General features: G+C 37.7%; 1 protein-coding gene across 2 annotated transcripts in view; it reads left to right on the top strand.

The window, feature by feature from the left end:
* LOC144975437 (endosome/lysosome-associated apoptosis and autophagy regulator family member 2-like) overlaps nt 1-21784 on the top strand; it is a 43157-nt gene that overhangs the window by 2897 nt on the left and 18476 nt on the right. For both annotated transcript variants that reach the window (XM_078919502.1, XM_078919501.1), the window contains exons 2-13: nt 3797-3926; nt 5310-5508; nt 8232-8379; nt 10431-10520; nt 11182-11293; nt 12278-12424; nt 13342-13430; nt 14794-14962; nt 17401-17517; nt 18570-18790; nt 19726-19790; nt 21011-21208. In XM_078919502.1, coding sequence (XP_078775628.1) covers nt 3797-3926; nt 5310-5508; nt 8232-8379; nt 10431-10520; nt 11182-11293; nt 12278-12424; nt 13342-13430; nt 14794-14962; nt 17401-17517; nt 18570-18790; nt 19726-19790; nt 21011-21208 — 1685 coding nt within the window. The remainder of the gene's footprint in view (nt 1-3796; nt 3927-5309; nt 5509-8231; nt 8380-10430; nt 10521-11181; nt 11294-12277; nt 12425-13341; nt 13431-14793; nt 14963-17400; nt 17518-18569; nt 18791-19725; nt 19791-21010; nt 21209-21784) is intronic.

Below are 21784 nucleotides of genomic sequence, written 5' to 3'. Positions count from 1 at the left end.
TTGGCCAAGCGCATTCTATCTATTAACCAGAGTATAAATCTTCAAGGTTACACATAGCTTTGTGTGTTTGTCCGTTATATTTTCGGATGGCAATGTTGTTGAGTAATATTGTGGGTAGGAACAGGAATGGATCCCTTGCCCTTTGACCCCCCCCCCCCCCCAATTTCTTGTCATTCTGTACTGTTTGTGTCTTGCGTCCCAATTTTCACACGTTAAGGACGAGGTCCACGTGCACGAAGGATAATTTTACTCTTTTACTGTCATTTTGAAAGAAAAGAACAAAACAAACTACTTTATTTTTACCTCATATAGAAAGACAGTCATTCATAATAAAGATGTTATCTAAAACTAAAAGAGAAATAGTTTCTTTCTAAATTGATTATATTATAATAAGGCTATCTCTACCTAATTTTCATAGAATCAATTAGTAAAGTGTGTCCAAATAGTTTGTTGTTGTTTTTTTTTTTTTAAGCCACATAGGTTAACAGGGCCTAGCATTTACCATAACGACATAATGGTCATACCCCTTGTCTCCACTGCCCCGCCCCTACTTCTTCTACCAGCAGCACCACCAGCCTAATCTTTTTCATTCTCCTCCTCCTCCTCCTCCTCCTCCTCCTCCTCCTCCTCATCATCATCATCATCCCCTCATCCTCCTCCTCCTCCTCATCCCCATCTCATCCTCCTCATCCCCACCCCATCTTCCTTCTCTCCCTCCTCCTCCTCCCCTCTCATCCTCCTCCTCCTCCTCCTCCTCCTTTGCCATTTGCTCTTTTCCCTCCTCATATACTTCGTTATCATTATCATTTCCACCACCACAATCTTCAGGTAAAGGTTTCTCTCTCTTTCAGCCACCACCACCTCATTTTACCTCTCTTTTTACCTGCTCTACTCCTCATACACACCTCCTCATTCTTATATGGCTTCTTCCACCCCCCCCCTCCTCATTCCCACTACCATAATCTTCACCACCCTCCCCCTCCTCCTCCTCCTCCTCTTCTCTCTCCTCCATCTCCTCCTTTTCATTTCCCTCTCATTTTTTTTCTTACTCCCACTTCTCTTCCGTATCCTCATTCTCCTCTGGCTTTTCCCCATCATCCTTTTCATATTCACCATTATGATTTCCATCACCTCAACCTTCACCAAACTCCTCTCTTTCCTTCTTTTCCCGACCCTGCTCTTCTTCCATCAATACCATCTTCTCTGCCTCTCATTCCTCCTCCTCCTCCTTCTCTTCCTCCTTCTCTTCTCATTTTCATCGTCCATTTCCATCACCACAACCTCCTCTCCTCCACCACCTCCTCCTCCTCCTCTTCTTTCCCACTTCTCCCTCTCCTTGTTTTCCTGCGCATGCTTCTCTTTTTTCTCATCATCTATGCGCTCCATTCCCTCCTCCTCTTCCTCCTTCCCTTCTACCCTCCTCTTCCTTCTCCTATTTATTCCTCCTTCTCTTCCCCCTCCTTTTTCACCTCATATTCCTCCTCCTCCTCCTCCTCCTCCTCCTCCTCCTCCTCCTCATCATCATCATCATAATAATCATCATCTTCATCATCATCATCATCATCCTCCTCCTCCTCCTCCTCATCATCATCATCATTTGACTTTGCTGCATTTCTCCAAAAATATATTATCAGTTGTGATTATAGAGGGCTTGGAGAAGGCAGATCAGTACATTACAATATGAATACTTCATCATTCTCAACACTATGCAGGCTTGCCAACCAGTATGATTTCTCATATTCAATTCGCTTTAAGGTCCAAAATATGATGATATGATAAAATAAAAGAAAATATGGCCTTCCCCCACGACATCGACATCATAAGATATCGTCACCTAGGCATTCCATGAAGGAATAATTCATCAAACAAGGTGTCTGCTGCCAACAGGAATCACCCATGTTGTCCAAGTGAGCAAATTGGGGGTTAATAATCTTGTTCAACGAAAGTGTCTGAAGCGGGGCTTGAACCCAGGACCTTCCAGACCACAGTGCATTGCCTTAACCACTCGGCCAAAATATGCTAAATGCAAAAAGTGAGGATTTGTAACAAAAAGGGGAAAATATTGTTGCTGTATTATATGGAAGTTATCGTATGAATATAGTCTCCAGCTTGGAGTGTAGTCAGACAGATGATTACCAAAGGAATTACTGTGTTTTACTCTCTTGCTCTCAACATACTCAGGTGTAAAATGAGAACCCAGCCATTAACAGTGTAGTCTCTGACTGCATTACGGGCATCATATCTCGTCCTATATAGGTATGTGTATAAGTGTTGCTCTTGGCTAAGGGCCCATTGTAAAGTGCTTTGAGTGGATATTGCACCATATAATAGCTCAAGTTTTTTTGTTGTTGTTGAAAGTTGTCAATTGTGACCCATCATCTGAAATCAGTATTATGTCGGAATGAACAAAGTGCTGGAAATTGGATTATAGTTTTAGGCCACAAATATGAAAATATGCGGCTATGTCGTCTTGTGGTATGACACTCGCTTCTCGGATCGGAAGGTCCTGGTTTCAAGCCTTGCTTGGCGCATAGTTGAGTTCCAGGAAAAGGCTCTTTACTCACATTCTCTCACTGTACTCAGGTGTAAAATGATTACTGGCCATTAACAGCGTTGTCTCTGTCTGAAAAAGAAATGTAATATCGCCTAACTGGCGTCATGTCCTGTCCTAAATTATGTTAAATGTTACTGTTGGTCAGTGACCCCTTGTAAAGCGTTTTGAGCACATTTAGCTATATAAAAGCTCATCTTTTTAATTTTTGGGGAAATTGTTATTTGTTACCTTTCTTTTCAATTCAGTATTATTACCATTTTGTCAAGGTGAATCCAAGCCCCCCCCCCCCCCCCCCCCCCCCCCCCCCCCAACCCCTCAAATAAAAGTAAAAGGGTTGGTCTCTTTGCATGTGAAGAGAGTGTTCTACCAACTGAGCTATCAGGACCCCAGTATCTCTATGGCTTCATATGATAATCCTTTGTACAAAGTTTTATCTGTCGGGGGGGGGGGGGGGGGGGGAGGGGGGGGGGGGGGGGAGAGAGAAATATTTGTAATATCGCCTAATAGATGTCATGTCTCATCCTACATGTTAACTCTTTCAGTGCTGAGGCGATATTCACATTTCCATCACAAAATGGCTGACACCCGATTGAGGCAGCAAGAGAATGACAAGCTAAGACAAAGTGACATTCGAATTCGGCGCAAAATCTCAATTAAGATACCCCCCTAGGGCCAATTGAATGTTCTGATGAAAGAAATGATACTATTGGTTCTGTAATAACTTGATAAATGATTAAGGTGGATTCAACTCAAAGGTTCAAAAGATTCATTATGCTCAATAAATAGGTATAGCATTCATAACAGGAAGTAAAACAACAGAAAACAAAATACAGCCAAACATAAACACCATTCATTGAAGAGTGGTATCGGTCCTTGGACTAATAGATTAGATACTTTACTACATGTTCAATTTATAGTACTTTTTTAGAAAGTAGGATTGGATTACATTATTATTTTTGTCTTTCAAGACCAGCTGCACTATACGGCCATTGGCCAGTAGATCAGATTCTGCTCTGGCCTCACAGTGCAGCCAATGGCGCTGAAAGAGTTAAGCATCGCTGTTGGCTAGAGACCCCTTGTTTAGTGGATAATGCGCTATATAAATGTTAAAGTTTTTCTTGGCTCAGTCCAAATTTTGTTGAAAGAATAGAGTAAAAAAAAAGGAACTTATGCCACTAACACATTTCTTGATTTGTAAACCTCTTACTATGAATTTTTTCTCTCTTTTCTTTTCGAATACAGGACGATTTTCATTACGAGTACACAGAATGTGACAGCAGTGGAGGGAGATGGAGAGTATCAGTACCGAAAGTTCCAGGGCTTTGTCAACCAGCCAGTTCCCCTGGTGCACCACTGAGGGGCAAGGACTGCAGTAAGTTGTCAATGAAAAATTGATGATTTATCTGATACTAACCGTAAAATGTATTTAAAAAGAAAAAAAAAAAAAAAAAGGAAATTAAAACCCACCTTACTTTAAAAAAACATAAACGAAAACAAGAAACAAAAATCAAATGAACCATTAAAAAAAATCAACCAAAAAAAAAAAAACAATTTAAAAAATCCCTTTAAAAAAACAAACAACAAAACAAACAAACCCGAAAAGTAAAGAAACAAAACAGTGATAATGAAGAGTAAGAACTTAGCTTCAGTTAAAGTAAAATCAATATAGAGGCAAATAATGATCATTATAATTTGGTTTTTCCTTTATTAGCATTGTGGACAATTGATTGTTAAAATTTCAAAGAGCCAAACTCATCATTGTTAAACACTGTTGCTAAAAGGGAAAACCGAAAGTCCGCATCATTTATCTTTGTTGATTAAATTTATAATATTTTAAATCTTTTTTTTTCGAGTTTCATGCTTTCTGCATGTCGCTATGATGTTCAAGTTGCTCAATCATCATAGTGATACTAAGCTGCCGGAAGCTGTGGATTATTGTAAAAAGTAACTAACAAAAATGACAGCTTCATAAAAGAAAAATAAATACCAAAAATGTACCTACATTTGGGCTCAAAATCCTTTTTCAGCCAAAAAACTATAACATTAAATCCATTAATACATCACTTAAAATCCAGACGGAACAGTATTTTACATGTGTAGTCGGCAAATACGATCTCGAAATATGCTAAAATGCTCATAAAGAAATTTTCCAGGTCAATGTCTGTGTAGCTTCATTATTATTTTCAGACTCTCTTTTATCTATATATTGTAATGTATTTTGTTAGATAATGGGTCTGGTTTACGGTATGACAGAAAGCTGAATTTTGATAGATATATAACATGAAATGCTTAGGGTAGAAAGCAATTGTTACAGTTTTGCAGCACATAAATTGGGATAAATTCATGCTCCACGGGCTGCCTAGCATCCCAAGAACTACTGTAGGGTGAATAGTCAACCTGTTTTTGAAATTTTACTTGTTGTTTTTGTCGCTGCTTCTTCTGGTTGTTGTTGTTGTTGTTGCTGTTGTTGTTATTGGTTATTGGTTTTGTTATCGTTATATTAATCATCATCATCATCATCATCATCATCATCATCATCATCATCATCATCATCATCATCATCATCATCATCATCTTCCTCTTCCTCCTCCCCACCTTCCCCCTCCCCCCTTTCCATCCTTCTCTTCTTCCCCATCCTCCTTCTTCCTGTTCTTCCACTTCTTATAAAGCAAAGACTCCAAATAATAATGTTTTGCCTTGCTGGACAAGCACACCCACTCTCTTCACATATTATTTATCTCCGTTTGCCACACAGACTTTGCTTGCAATACTGGGGAGTACCTTGACGTTCAGGGAGACCAAGAATGCCACATGTGTCCTGCTGGGACGTATTCTCTGGGTGGAGGATTGCGGTTCGACGAATGGGAGGAATTGCCAGCAGGCTTCGCTGTGAAAACAGAACATGTACACAATGGCTGGATGTCTAGAGCTACTGGACACAAAAACTGCTCAAGGTTTGGGTTGGTTTATACTCGTGTGGCAATATCTGCACACCAACTGAATAGATGGCCATTGGCACACCAAACAATATGAGAGCTGAACGAGGATATGTGTGTTATACTCTCTTAAGTCCGATCAGTTAGTGTGGTGACATTGTCACACTATTATCTTAAATGATTAATGATAATTAGATAATTATGCCACACTTTTTTCCTCTCTGTTATTAACTTTTATTTATTCTCAGTCAGTAAAAAACCCCACTAAACTAGAAAAAAAAATGCACAAAAAAAACAACAACAAACTGATCTTTACATAGCACAATATACTTTAAATGAGCTCAAAGAGCTTTAAAAGGCAGTCCCAAGCCAACAGCAACACTGTGTAGGACGACAGGGTGCCTCTAAGGTTCTATTAAAAATATTAATTATTTTTTTAACGACAAGAGACAACATTGTTACTGGCCAGGTACTCATTTTACACATGAGTGCTGTAAAAGAATTGGATTAAATAGCCTTTTTTGAGGATTTAGGTTTGCACTGCTTGGAGCTGGAATCAAATCAGGGACAACTTATCCAGAGGTGACTGCCATGCCACATGACAACAAAGCTGCAAAATTAGCTTTTGGGCATTGGAATTTAATTTGTAGAGCATACAATTCACATAGAAAAGGACTTACACAACTTGTCAGATTTATTCAGGGGGCAGCGTGGTTCAGCAATACGGTCATTGCTTCGTACCCAAAAGGTACAAAGTTCAACTACCTGCCTCATTGTTTAGCCTTGAGCAAGTCACCTCGTCCTAGCTCACTTTGCGGCGCTGAACTGCGACTGATGCTTGGGTTACTCCAGTCTTCCCTTGGAATAGACCTTAAAGACAAATTTCCCCTTGGGGATGAATAAAGGGAATTTTTATTTATTTCCCTCTTCCTTGGATAGTCGGTGCTGATTGGGAGGATAGTACTTAGTAACATTCTCACAGGTTTGCAGTTTGAAGAAGACTGATCTTTTAATTTTTTTTGAGGGATTATTTTTTAATTATATTTTTCTTTTTCTGCTTAATCAAAAACAGTTATTTTTGATGGAATAATCTGTGTAGAATAATGCATAAGAATCAATATGTCATCTTCAAGGAAAAATAGTTTGAAGAAGTTTATTTTTTTTTTGGTATAGAGTAATGCATGAGAATTGATTTGTCATCCCCTAAGAAAGATAGTTTGAAAAAGTTTATTTTTGATGGATTCATCTGTGTAGAAGTAATGCATAACTTGTCATCCCTCCGGAAAAGTCTCATCCTTAGACAAATATCTAAGTATGATTGTGGGCATCCGATGGACGGATAAAGTCGGAAAGGAAGATCTTTGGGATGCTGCCATTAAATAACCTATAAATATACAAATCAGAAAGAGGACATGGGGATAGATAAGACACACACTTAGAAAACCTGCTTGCAATATCATAAGATATGTTCTGACATGGTATGCCCAGAGAGGCCAATAAATAGTTGGCGAAGAGGCAAGATGGAAGAAACAAGGAGAGGCGGTTACATATGGAAGATGGTGGAGAGGACTGCCCAAGGAAGAATCAAATGGTGAAGCATCATTGATGACCTATGCTCGGACTGGGGTTAAGGGCTTAAGTCAAGTCAAGTCAAGTCAAAGAAAGTAGTTTGAAGAAGGAGATTCTTGAACTAGTGATCTGTGTGCATGTCAGGACTCTTGGCGAAAGAGTTTCTTTTCATATCAATTACTCTCTCCAAAATTGAAGTGGAAGAATATTAATAAAGTAATACTAAGCTTCTAGAAGCCCGGGCTGTCCCGTATTGTTACCTTACACAAAACTATCAATGACCTAAACACACTCATCATCATCCCCAACTATATAAAAAGCAAATCAGATAGGTACGCTACACGTGGATACTATGCATCACAATACATACAACTATTTACAAGAACAGACACATACAAACACAGCTTTTTCCCTTGATTAATAAATGACTGAATGTCCATAACGAACGTTGAATGCTTGGAAACTTTCAAAACGGATTTGAACGCACTCGCTCGTCAAAGTAATCCATGACTGTTCCCTGTTTTGATTGGACTGTAACTGGACATTTTCAGCGATGGGTCCGTGAGGCATTTGGCAAATACAAGCCATTTAAGATTGAAGAAAGAAATAAACAAAAATTAATTTAACAGCTTCAAAAAAGAACAAATTACCTAACACGAAACATTTTGGGCTCAAAACCCTTCTTCAGCCTACAACAAAAACAAACAAGGAATGAAAACATAAATACAATACTTAAAAACCAGATTGACAACAGGGAAATATTTGGCATGTCCTCTCTGTAATAAGATCTTGGTATGTAAACATAAAGAATATGAATATTGAGCTTAAAAAATAAAATTTAAAAAATTTAGCTTTTATATAGGGCAATATCCACTAAACGTGCTCAAAGTGCTTTACAAGGGGTCCCTGGACAACAGCAACACTTAACATGCAGGACAGGACATGATGCCTGTTAGGCGATATTACAATTTTTTTTGGACAGAGACAATGCTGTTAACGGCCAGGTACTCATTTTACACCTGAGTATGGTGAGAGAATATGAGTAAAGAGCCTTTTCCAAGGACTCAACTATGCAGACATTTCCGATCCGAAAGCCAGTGTCATACCACTAGACCACATAGCCGCACAATTATGTTTTATCTCTTTAAAAAAAATTTTTTTTTTTTAACCAGATCTGATTGGACGCCGAGGGGCCACTACGTTATGTCTATCCCTGCTCAATGTCCCAGTAGCCTGTTGTTCTCGGCCAAACTGGTGCGACCTGGGAAAGTAACTTTTGAGTATCAATACACTGATCCTGATGCCATCTTCCACTTTACGGTGAGACAATCATATCTTATATCAATTATATCTTATATCAATCATATCTTACATCAATCAAATCTTATATATCAATCAAATCTTATATCAATTATGTCGTATATCAATCATCTCTTATATATCAATCACATATTATATCAATGATATCTTATACCAATCATATCTTATATATCAAACATATCGTAAATATCAATCATGTCTTATATTAATCATATCTTATGTATATCAATAATATCTTATACCATTCATATCTTATATATCAATCATGTCTTATATCAATCATATATTATATTAATCATATCTTATTTATATCAGTCATATTTAGATCAATCATATCTTATTTTTATCAATCATATCTATTTCAATCATACCATCTCAATATACAGAGTGAATAGGCACTATGCCTCTAATACTTCCCCCACTACTGATTTTTAACATTTTGCACACACCATTTTCAGGATAGTTGTCAAAATTTGAGTTGAAATAACCTAGCGAAAAACTTGAGTATCTATATTCGATAAATGTGCTCAAAGCGCTTTATGAAGGATTCTTAGCCGACTGCAAAACTTAACATGTAGAATGAGACATACTGTTTGGCGATATTACAATTTTTTTCGGACAGAGACAAAGCTGTTAATGGCCAGGTACTAATTTTACACCTGAGTATGGTGAGAGAATGTTTGTAAAGTACCTTTTCCAAGGACTCAACTATGCACTACTCAGAGTGGGACTCAAACCCTGGTCCTTCCAGTCTGAACGCGAGTGTCATACCACCAGACCATATAGCTGCATGTGAAAGCACATGAAAACATAACAACACCAGTTGTAAAGTATGCTGATGGAAAGTAGAAACACTTTTTAACTACCTCTTATGATTTGATTTATGATTCTTCATTTCATTGTTGAATTAAACAATTAATTTTGCAAGCTACAAATCATGGCTTATGTCCCAGATCTTACAGTTACTTAGGCCGCAAAATGCGGCTTAGAGCAGGAAAAAGGTTAAATCCAAATTATAGATTATGATAGTTTTATTTCCAGAATACAACAATATACAGACTTATGATTGGTCAAAATACAAAGGGTGTATCAACACATTTTAAAAAAATAGTGAAAGAGAAAAAAGATGAAATAGTTATTTTTTTTGTTATAGGTTTTGTTTCATTTAAAGAGGTTTCAGACATTTTACAGAAGAATAGATTCTTGGTATTCGCATTCCATCAACAACAGTTACGATTTTAGGAATTGAATCTGAAATCTCATCAACACATGTTTCTCATATCAACCATGCAACAAAATGCTGAATTCATTAAAATTTGATTTTGTCAAATAAAAATGAAAGACCTCAAATCAAGTAAGTCAAAGTACGAAATTGTAAACTAGCCACTTTTGCGATGAAAATGTTTCACTATTTAGAGAATTTATATTTATTAGAATTTATATTTCTTGTAAAACCTATGGTCTTAAATGTTAATGACAAAGTTAAGTAGAGATCTATTGAATTGTTATATCTTTACTTACTTAATCCACTTTGGGCTTTGAAGCAAATAGGACATCCACCAGACATCTCCGGTGGCTGTTATGTCTCTACCAAGTATTAAATTTTTCTCCATGATAAATTAAGATGTAAAGAAATGAACCAAAAAATAGTCTAAAGTTTCTTATCTCTTCATTATTACATTTTCACTGACTTTTATTCAGTGTTTATTTTTTGTCTGTTTCTCCATTGATCCAACATTTCTATTTTTCTCTCCATAAATTTAAAATGATCTAGACTTTTTAAAATGTCCATATATCTGTTTTTCTTTTCATAGGTCAGGTCAAAAATGAGCCAGATTTTGTAAAGTGTCCATATTTCTGTTTTTTTTCTCTCTCTCCATCGGTTGAAAATGAACAACTTTGAGCGAGATTTTGTAAAGTGTCCATATTTCTGTTTTTCTCTCTCTCCATCGGTTGAAAATGAACAACTTTGCAAAGAGTCCATATTTCTGTTTTTCTCTCCTTTATTTGAATATGAACAAGACTTTGCATATTTGTTTTTCTCTACATAGGTTCAAAATGAACAATGTCAAGCAATGGACAAGGACAAAAATGACAAATGGCCAGAAGTGACCGGCAAAGGGAAATGGTCAACTATTGCGGTGAGTAGTCACCAGCAAAAGCTGACAAATTGAGCTACGCATGTTTTTTAAATAGATTAAATGCTTTGAAAAAATTCTGAAAATTGCTTGGGCACATCGCCTTACAAACAAAGAAATATTCAAACAACTTGACTTCTTCTTGCTAATGTGATGCACTGTCCTAATTGAGTGTAATAATATCGGGTGATTAATGGGTTGACTATTGAATTTATAGGCACATGTATTAGATTTGGGTCATGTTTTTATGTTTTATTGAGAGATTGAATATGACTTTTGAGTTAAAATAAAACCCTAAAATTTATTGGTCCTGCTCATTTTATTTTAAAATCCCTTTTTAAGCATTTATTGTAGATTTTTTTTTCTGACCCCGTGTCCACTCAGCAGTGATTGTGTAGCTGGGTCTGTTAGATCTGGTGGAAAGTACAATGTAATAGACTAGCATCCTATACAAAGGGTAGCAAGCAATTGCTATCATCCATTTTTAGAAAGAGAAACTAGTATAAACTCCAGCTCCACGAGCCTAATGACTCTGAATGAATTACACATAGAATGCATTTATTATGTATATCTGTATAATGTTTTTGTTTTTTTTTCTAGAATCAGTACTCAAACTTGGGTATTGAATACTTTTTTTTCTCTTTTTCATTGCCTCGTTTTGAAGGTTGAGCTGAAAAGTGGCATGACTGTGTTACAATGGAGAACCATTGGAGCCTTGTCAAATCTAGACTCAGGAGCCACGAGTCCTATTCTTATAAGGAAAATTGAAATTTCCGGTGAGTGCTTAATCAAAGTCATCTTATTTGTAGATTAGATTGACAAAGCTGGATTAAATTTGACAGTCTGACAATTTTGTGAGTGTCTATGTTCTTTAAATACAAGTTTTTTTTCCCCAGAATAGAGCAGTTAATTGGTTATAAATCTGAAAGTTTGCATTGCAGTTACAGCTTGGAATGTTGGCGCACATGCACCCCTTTAAAAAGAAATAGAATTCTTTTATGATTTTTAGGATTTCATTGTCCATGATTTTGTCACCTATATTTTCAAACTCTGTTGTTGTTTTGATGCAACATATTTAAAAAAAAAAAAAAAAAACAACTAAAATTTATGATCAGCAGTTACACCACAAAGGAAAATCAACAATAATTTGTGATTTCGTTATTCTGTTTAATTCTTTGTAGATGAAAATCCTACTGTTTCATTTAAGCAACATTTAAAAAAAAATTTTAAACAGAATAATTCCCTTTATACATCCCAAGGCGAAATTTGTATTTAGGGTCTATTCCAATAGAAAAGTGGAATAACCTAATCGGTCGCAGTGCAGAGCCACAACCGCAAATGAGCTAGGGTGAAGTGACTTGCTCAAGGCCACACAGTGTAGCATAAAGCCAGGCATTCTTCACACCTGAATCAAGCAGGGTAATGTGTGTAAAATGCCTTACCAAAGGACACAATGTTGCGGTCAGAGTTTTCCCATCTACCCAGTCACTGCTGGTTGGAGTGGGTGGGGAGTGGGTGGGGGTGGGGGTGGGAGTTAAATCTCTATTTCATCAGGGATCAAACTCAGTCCCATTGTGTGAGAAGCAAGTGCTCTATCAACTGAGTATCAAGACCTCCATCTGGTATATAAGAGTTCATAAATATATATATATATATATATATATATATATATATATATATATATATATATATATATATATATATATATATATATATATATATATATATATATTACCAACTCTTCTGTATTTTTGTTGCAGGTGTGGCTTACACATCCCAATGTACATCATGCTCAAATGGAACCTACAGCAGTGGTGGCTCTTCCTTCTGTCAGATTTGTCCTGCTGACACGTTTGCCGTGCACGGAGCTTCTCAATGTCAACCGTGCAAGAGTGATGAGTACTCTGGTAAGGTTTACCTTCACAACGCCACTATCACATTATCTCATTAGTCTGTAGTGTTTCATTCATCGAGAAACCCGAAATGCCCATATTATCTGTTGTCATTTATTAAATTGAAGCTTACATTCAATTTCACATTGCTATTTATTTATTTCTTCGAGCTTTGAGCAGCAACATTGACATTACTTGGGGACGAGACATGCCAGATCCTTCTCTTCTATTTTGCTGGATTTGAAAAAAAAAAAGCTTTTATATAGTGCAATATCCACTAGACATGCTCAATGCACTTTACAAGGGGTCCCTTGCCAAATGTAACACTTAACATGTAGGACGAGACATGATGCTCATTAGCTGATAATGCAATGTTTGCGGACAGAGTGAACGCTTTTAACGACCAGGTACTCATTTTACACCTGAGTACAGTGAGAGGATGTGAGGAAAGAGCTATTTCCAAGGACTCAATTATGCACTGAGCGAAGCTTGAACCCAGGTCCTTCCAATCCAAAAGGGAATGTCGTATCACAAGACCACATAGCTGGACTTTTAAGTGATGTATTTATGTTTTTATTGTTTTTGTTATTGGCTTAGAGCCCCAAACGCTTCGTGTTTGGTATTTTGCTCTTTTTCAAAGATATTATTTTCATTTTTGACCATTACTCTTTACAAGCCAGAGATTCTAGCAGCTTTGAGTAATATTTTTTACCAGAATTTATATTTTTAATAAAGAGAATTACATGACCTATATTTTTTATCGTTTGTTGTAGGTCTGTTATTGGCTTTTGCTTTCCAAGGGCCTTGAACTCAGGTGTGCTATCTTGAACACATTTTTAACCCCCTCTTCCTCTCCTTTTCATAATTTTGCTTTAAACAGGAGTACACACACACACCTCTTTTGTTGTCATGCACTTCTTTTTTAATCACAGAACCCGGGGCCTCCCACTGTCTTCCGAAGCCACCTTGTACCAAGTACGACTTTTACGAGTACCAGAAACCCTGCAACAATGAGGGAAAGGTTAGTTGACTGATTGATGAATGGTTGTATATTCACCCGACCTTGACCCAGACTTGCTTGTTAAAGGGACATGCAGTAGCAAAAATAAAAATGTTCACTTTTCTATAATAATGATGATAAAACTCACTTCACATAACAGCTAGAGATTCAAGAAGATAAAAATGTACAGGACATCAAAAAATATTAACATGAACAAATATTACGACCATCTTGGACTTGCAAGGACTATCACACACTGAAAGCCACACTGGAAAAAAGTGAGGGCCAAGTGTTATAGTGAATACAAATGTTGATTTGGGACATAAAACAGATTGAACTTAAACTGAGTGAAGTTATTGAAGCTGCTTATGACATGTTAGTATGAAGGTTTTGTTTTTAAAATTGTTTTTATTTTTACAACTGGTTCATTGGACTATATAAGGACTTAAACTGCTGTCTAAGATAAGACATGAAATAGAGCATTTATATAGTGCAATAGTCGCAAAACATTCTCAAAGCACTTTGCAAAGGGTCTCAAGCCAACAGCAACACTTAACATGTAGGAGGAGACATGGCGCCTGTTAGGCGATAGATAGTACATTATGTTTTCAACAGAGACAATGCTGTTAACAACAAGATACTAATTTCACACCTGAGTAGGGTGAGTGAATGTGAGTAAAGAGCCTTTTTCAAGGACTCAATTATGCACCGCTCAGAGTGGGGCTCGAACCCAGGACCTTCCGATCCAAAAGCGAGTGTCATACCACAAGACCGCATAGCCGCAATCTAACGTTAACATATAGACTTACACTACGACTTGTATTCTGACTAGTGAGATATCATTACTAAAGCTCAAGGAAACGAAAGATCTCCTTGTTTGTACTCTAATGGAATACAACTCATTACTTGCTTTCTTTTTACACCTGAGTAGGGTGAGAGAATGTGAGTAAAGAACATATTCCAAGGATTCAACTATTTGCCGCTTAGAGCCCTGGGTTTGAACATAATTGAGTCCTTGGAAAAGGCTCTTTACTCACGTTCTATCACTGTACTCAGGTGTAAAAAGAAAGCAAGTAATGAGCTGTATTCAATTAGAGTACAAACAAGGGGATCTTTCGTTTCCTTGAGCACTAGTACTGATACCTCACTAGTCAGAATACAAGTCGTAGTGTCAGACTATATGTTAACATTAGATTGCGGCTATGCGGTCTTGTGGTATGACACTCGCTTTTGGATCGCAAGGTCCTGGGTCCCGAAGGTAAGTGTCATACCACAAGACCACATAGCAACACAGAATAAGGTTTAGAACAGTTGTGTTGCTTTGATCGTAGTGAAATAAGATGACAATTTGATGATCCATTGCACTTTATCTCTGCTCTTCTAGACTCAATTGTCTCATAAATGGATTGAGCCAAAGGTATGCAGCGAATTAGCGAAAGGCTCCATAGCCCTCCCTCCTGATGGCAACCTCGAGGATTGTCCCCCTTGCAACAAGGGCATGTACCAGGTCAATGCCTCCAGTTGTGACTTTTGTAAACCAAACTATTATGTGGGTGAGTCTGTTAGGATGGTAGATTTCACTATGTCCATTATGATAAAAATATATTTTTAATAAAATTCAAAATATTTGATGCCCATTAGGTGATATTGCAATATTTTTTTTTTCGAACAGGGACAACACTGTTAACGGCCAGGTACTCATTTTACACTTGAGTATGGTGAAAGAATGTGAGTTAAAGAGCCTTTTCCAAGGACTCAACTATGCTCCGCTCAAAGTGGGACTCGAACCTAAGATTTGAAGGCGAGTGTCATACCACTAGAGCACATAGCCACATATGATATTTAAAAAGTAAATAAATTAAAATAATTCCCTTTATTTATCCCATAGGGAAACTTTTTATAGGGTCTATTCCAAGTGAAGACTGGAATAACCCAGGCGTCAGTTGCAGTGCATCACCTCAAATTGAGCTAGGTCGAGGTGACTTGCTCAAGGCCTCACAGCGCTGCAGCGGCGGGTGATCAAACTCGGTACCTTTCAGGTACGAAGCAAAGACCGTACCACTGAGCCATGCTGACCCATATGTACTCTCTTTTGTTATTTTTACCCATATTAGAGTTAGAATTACGTTTTTTGTTGTTGTTGTTTTTAGAAAATTCAAAACAAAAGTTTACTGTTTTGATAAGACACATAATAACAATCTGGAATAGAGGAATATTTATCAAGTTTATTTATTGCTAAAAACCCTTGAAGAGAAGTCCTTTAGAGTCATGGAGCTGGAGTGAGATCCAGAGTTTATCCACCTCAGCCAGTTCAGAATTTACTTTACAAGCAAAGGGACCAGAATCAATTTCGGGTGCAGTTGAGATATTTTCTGACCCGCCTACTTGAAAATTTAAAAAATCGTAGTTTTAAGGGGATACAAATAGCAATCGCTATAGTTAACTTTAAAAATCAACAGTTTATCCTCACAATTATTATAGAACTCTTCAAATTCCTTAAAATTATGCAATTTGGTAAACTTCACTTTTGAATAAGTTTTAATGACTAGTTCTTAAATTGGAGCCAAAATTTCGTAATTCTACGAATTTATTGTAGTAGTAGGCAAGTCTGCCCACCCCATCCCTGCAAGTCTGCCCACCCCATCCCTGCAAGTCTGCCCACCCCATCCCTGCAAGTCTGCCCACCCCATCCCTGCAAGTCTGCCCACCCCATCCCTGCAAGTCTGCCCACCCCATCCCTGCAAGTCTGCCCACCCCATCCCTGCAAGTCTGCCCAACCCATCCCTGCAAGTCTGCCCACCCCATCCCTGCATGTCTGCCCAACCCATCCCTGCAAGTCTGCCCAACCCATCCCTGCAAGTCTGCCCAACCCATCCCTGCAAGTCTGCCCACCCCATCCCTGCAAGTCTGCCCAACCCATCTCTGCAAGTCTGCCCAACCCATCCCTGCAGGTCTGCCCAACCCATCCCTGCAAGTCTGCCAACCCCATCCCTGCAAGTCTGCCAACCCCATCCCTTCCTGCACACCCAGCTGTGATTGTTTGTGTAACTGGATTTTATAGATCTGGCATAAAGAGCTTTGTGATGAACCAGCATCCTATTCAGAAGGTAGCAAGAAATTGCTATTTTACATTTACAGTAACTGAAACAGGGACCTTATGGCTCCTAAAGACAGTTTTTTTTTTTGAATGCACATCATTCTGGCTGGCAAAACAATCTGACATGGCGTTGACCATATATTATTGTGGTCCTTCATTTGTCCATTTGGCCAAATGGAGCTGGAGTTTATACCAGTTTCTTTAGAGTGAAAGGGACAATAGCAATTGCTTGCTATTGTTTGGATAGGGTGCTAGTCTATCTCAAAGTTCTTTCTGTCAGATCTAACAGAACCAGCTGTCCAATCACTGCTGGGTGGACAGGGGGTCCCTTCGCGTGTGAAGCTAGTGCGCTACCAACTGAGCTATCAGGACCCCCTGAAAAAATATAGCTTATGATAAAAAAAAAATTCATCGTTCATGATTTTCAATCATCTTGACTGTCCATTGATATTCAGAACCGGTTCATTTAGAGATGTCCTATACTTTTGAGTCATCTAGTCAGCTGATCCTGCGTAGGACGTTGCTTCCCGAACTTTCTTGCGAAATAGATTACGGTTTTCCGCCAGTCTACTGGCTTGAGTTGCTGTCATTCCCAGCCATTCACATATATCTTGTTCCCAGCTTCTTGTTGGTCTACCTCTTCCTCTCTTGCCGTCTACCCTTGTCTGCAGAATGTGCTTTTCTAATGATTCGTGGCGAGTCGTGTGGCCAAAATAGTTTAGTTTCAATTTCATTACCCCATTTTTGAGTAGTTGTTCCCAAAATACTAGAATGGTGTCAACTGCAATGCGTCTAAATGATTGCCCGACTTTTTCTTCTTTTGAATTTTCTATTCTATCATTTTAAAAAAGGAGAAAAAAACCCCCCAACAATTTTTAATGTGTAAAATTTCAGACTACAATTCCAAGTGCCGCATATGTCCCATGAACACAGCTCCTATCTACACATTGGATCATACAAGATGGAACACGCTGCCCCCAAATATATCCTCTCACTGCATTGCTCTTGGAGGTATGAACATGACTGACAATGTTTTCAGTGCTGTGAATATATACAAAAACATTACTGTTTATTCCAGATAAGTATTAATATGCCATGATATATTGGATAAGAAATCTAAGTGGATAAGAAAACTACCAAAAAAAAAAAAACAACAACAAAATTGGAGCATTTATATAGTGCGAAATCTACTAAACATGCTCAAAGCTCTTTACAAGGGGTCCCTAGCCAACAGCAACACTTAACATGTAAGATGAGACGTGATGCCTGTAAAGCGATATTACAAATTTCCCGACAGAGACTGTTAACGACGAGGTACTCACTTTACACCTAAGTACAATAAAAGAATGTGGGTAAAGAGCCTTGTCTAAGGACTCAACCATGCACTGCTCAGGGTGGGACTTGAACCCTGGACCTGCCTGCCTGAAGGGAGTGTCATATCATCAGACCACATAGTCGGACAAAGGTCATAACATAGTGAACAAGGAAGCTTTGCAAATTTCATAACCTAGTGGATAAGAAAACTGTACAAATGCCATGGCAAAGTGAATAAGAAAGCTGTACAAATGAAATGTCATGATATAGAGAATAAGAAAGCTGTGCAAATGTCATGATATAGTGAATAATAATGCTGTACAAATGTCATGATATAAAGAATAAGAAAATGAGAAAGCTGTACAAAATGTCATATAGTGAGTAAGAAAGCTGTACAAATGTCATGATATAGTGAATAAGAAAGCTGTACAAATCTCATGTTATAGTGAGTAAATAAGCTATACCAATGTCATAACATAAGGGATAAGAAAGTTATACAAATGTCATAATATACTGGATAAGAAAGCTATACGAATTTCATAACATAGTGGATAAGAAAGCTATACACATGTCATAACATAGTGGATAAGAAAGCTATACAAATGTCATAATTTAATGGATAAGAAAGCTATACAAATGTCATGATGTCATAATCAAGACTATACTTTCAGCTCTGAGCATCAATGTTACTCCAAATTAAAAAACTGTTTTGAGACGATGCTCCCATAATTTTCTTTTTTCTTTTAAAGTGATAGCATGTTCTAAATCAGCGGGATGGGTGGCTGTGGGAGACCATGCCAGGACAGTTTACGGCAAGCAAGATGAGCAAGTGTTCTTAGTTCTCAGTCTGACATTGCCTGGATTTAAAGGAGAGACTGGTACGATTGATGGGAAACCCATCCCCTTAGCAAAGGTGACGTTTGAAATGGAGATGCATTGTGAGGGTCCTTGCCAGTTATTGCTGCTCTCTGTGAGTGTAGAAATCTATTATTGCTACGTCCTCTTCTTCTCTGCCTTGAATATCTCTTCCTCCTCTTACTCTTCCTCTTCTCCCTCCTCTTCTATCTCTTCCTCTTCTCCCTCCTCCTCCATCTCTTCCTCTTTCTCCTTCTCCTCCTTCTCCTCCTCCTCCTCTATCTCTTCCTCTTCCTCTTCTCCTCTCCCCCTTTTTTCTCTCTCTCCTCCTCCTTCTCCTAATTAAAAAAGAAAATATAATACTTTATATTGCAAATATCCACTAAATGTGGGGGTGGGGGGGGGGGGGGGGGGGGGGGGGGTGGGGGGTTGGGTAGAGCACTACTTTACGTAAATGAGGAGATCTTCGGTGTATCGAGATTGTCAGTCTCCCCAGCAGTGATTGGGTAGCTGGGGTCTGTTGGAAAGTACTTTGCGGTAGATTACCATCCTGTCCAAAGGGTATCAAGCAAATGCTATTGTCCATTCCACGCTATAGAAAACTGAGATAAACTCCGGTCCTATACTATGTGCTTAAAGGACTACTTTACCACTACTTTGAAGCTTACAAGTTTTCTGCTTGATACTAACAGATTTATAACATTGCAAATAAATTTTTCTGGTGATGCAGTCCTGTGGTACGACACTTGTCTTCGGATTGGAAGGTCCTTGGTTTGAGTCCTGGTCTGAGCGGCGCATAGTTGAGTCTTCGGAAAAGGCTCTTTACTCACATCTTTTTACCGTACTCAGGTGTAAAATGAGAACCTGACCATTAACAGTGTTGTCTCTGTCGGAAAAAATTGTACTATCACCTTACAGATATTGTGTCTCGTTCCTACCTGTTAAGTATTGCTGTTGGCTGTAAGGTGCTTGTAAAGTGCTTTAGCACATTCACTGGATATTGCACTATATAAATGCTCAATTTTTTTTTTTTCTAACTTCTATTCTTAGGATGCCAGTGGCAGAAATACTGTTTTAGTCGCTTGGGAGGAGTCTTTTAAGAAAATGCAATTCAGGTGAGACTTAAAATTTTTGACAGGTTGTCTGAAATTATTATTTTTTAAGGAATGAACTAGATATTAAAATCTGAATTTGAAATTATTTTAGTGGTCAGACCATGAATTGAATATTTAGCCCTCCATGCTTTAAGTTACTATTTTTATTTTCCTCAACAATGTCTATAACTGCTGTACTCTGGCAAGACACGTATTTAAAAATATGTCCAGGAAACTCGTCCTTCATATTATATCGATCAACTTAAATGACCCTCATCTTGATGAAAAACTCTCAAACCTGAAACCTTGCGAGGTGCCAGGTTTGAGAGTTTGTGCCAAGGTGAGGGTCATTTAAATCGAGTGATATTTGAAGAACGAGTTTTCTGACCTAATTTTGAACTACGTGTTTTTCCAGAGTATGGCAGTTAACTCACTCAACCCTAACGCCGACTATATCCGTAGTACACCCTGGGTTACTTTTACCCCATGCCTATTTATTACATTTTTCTGACAAATTATAGGCGTAGTATCACAGCTAATGTTATTAATTATTACATGTTAATGGTAGTTGAATAAAACTATCTATGTACATGCTCATTTTTAATACATTTGTTTCCAATTTTGAAAAGTAGCAAAAAAAAATCTCTAGGATTGAGTAAGTTAACCGGTTAAAATGAACCCCAATACCAGCACAGCAGGTGTTATCACCTGAGTGTAGGAGGATGAAGTGATGTACTCAAGGCCACACAGCATGGCAACTTGGTACCTTCTGGGTATGCGAAGCAAAGACCATACTACTGTTGCTCATTGCCCCCCCCCCCCCTTCCCCCTTCCTTTATAAACAAGCTTTTTAAATCAACTCTGTAATAATAAATCAAGTGATACTAAGGTGCGAGAATCTGTTGCTGTAAAATGGAATAAACAAATATAAATATAATTGGTTAAAAAAAAAAAAGAACAAAATACGAAACACAAAATTTTTCAGGCTCAAAACCTTTCTTCAGCCAATAATGAAAAACAATAAAAACATAAATACATCTGTTTTTTAAAGTTATGTATTTCTGTATCCTTTGTTTGTTTGTTTTTGTTTTTTTTTTTTTTTTGTAGCTGAAGAAGGGTTTTGAGCCCGAAACTTGCATGTTTCGTATTTTGTTCTTTTTTTAAAAAAAACCCTGCTATATTCTTTTTTTTTGTTTATTACTCTGTAATAAAATCTTTTCTGATTCCCATTCCATCTCCAGTCAAGAAATTTTCACAAATAACTCTTTTGACCTGACTTGGGCGTTCCAACCAAACGACTTTACAGCAGCCACAGACGAAGGGGGAGATTACGATCGACTGGCCAGCTATGTCAAGATGCATTCCATCAAGGTCACTAACACAATTGGCGGTGGTGCCATCAAGTGTGAATCCTGTCCAGAGGGCAAAACTGGTGACGGGTAAAACTTGAATTGTTTCACCCTTTCTTTTCACACTGACACACACACACACACACACACACACACACACACACACACACACACACACACACACACACACACATACATATATATATATATATATATATATATATATATATATATATATATATATATATATATATATGTATGTGTGTGTGTGTGTGTGTGCATATTGTTTTGTTTTCTCTCTCTCTCTCTCTCTCTCTCTCTCTCTCTCTCTCTCTCTCTCTCTCTCTCTCTCTCTCTCTCTCTCTCTCTCTCTCTCTCTCTCTCTCTCTCTCTCTCTCTCTCTCTCTCTCTCTCTCTCTCTCTCTCTCTCTCTATGTATATATATTGTGGTAAATATTTTAAATAATATATATATATATATATATATATATATATATATATATATATATATATATATATATTTCAAATAAAAAATTTTTTTCATCATTGTCACTATATTCCATGTGCTATTTGCAGTGAAGAAAATAAGTGTGATAGATATATAAAGAGATTTTCACTTCGATTCTGTAAAAACAGGGGTTTCCAACAGCCTAGTTTAAGTTTTGA

This window comes from Berghia stephanieae, chromosome 6 (genome assembly GCF_034508935.2).
Source record: "Berghia stephanieae isolate SIO BIC M18660-M18661 chromosome 6, UCSD_Bste_1.3, whole genome shotgun sequence".
Classification (NCBI taxonomy): Eukaryota; Metazoa; Mollusca; class Gastropoda; order Nudibranchia; family Aeolidiidae; genus Berghia; species Berghia stephanieae.
Note: the sequence above shows the minus strand (reverse complement) of the source record. Positions and strands in the feature narration are given on the sequence as shown.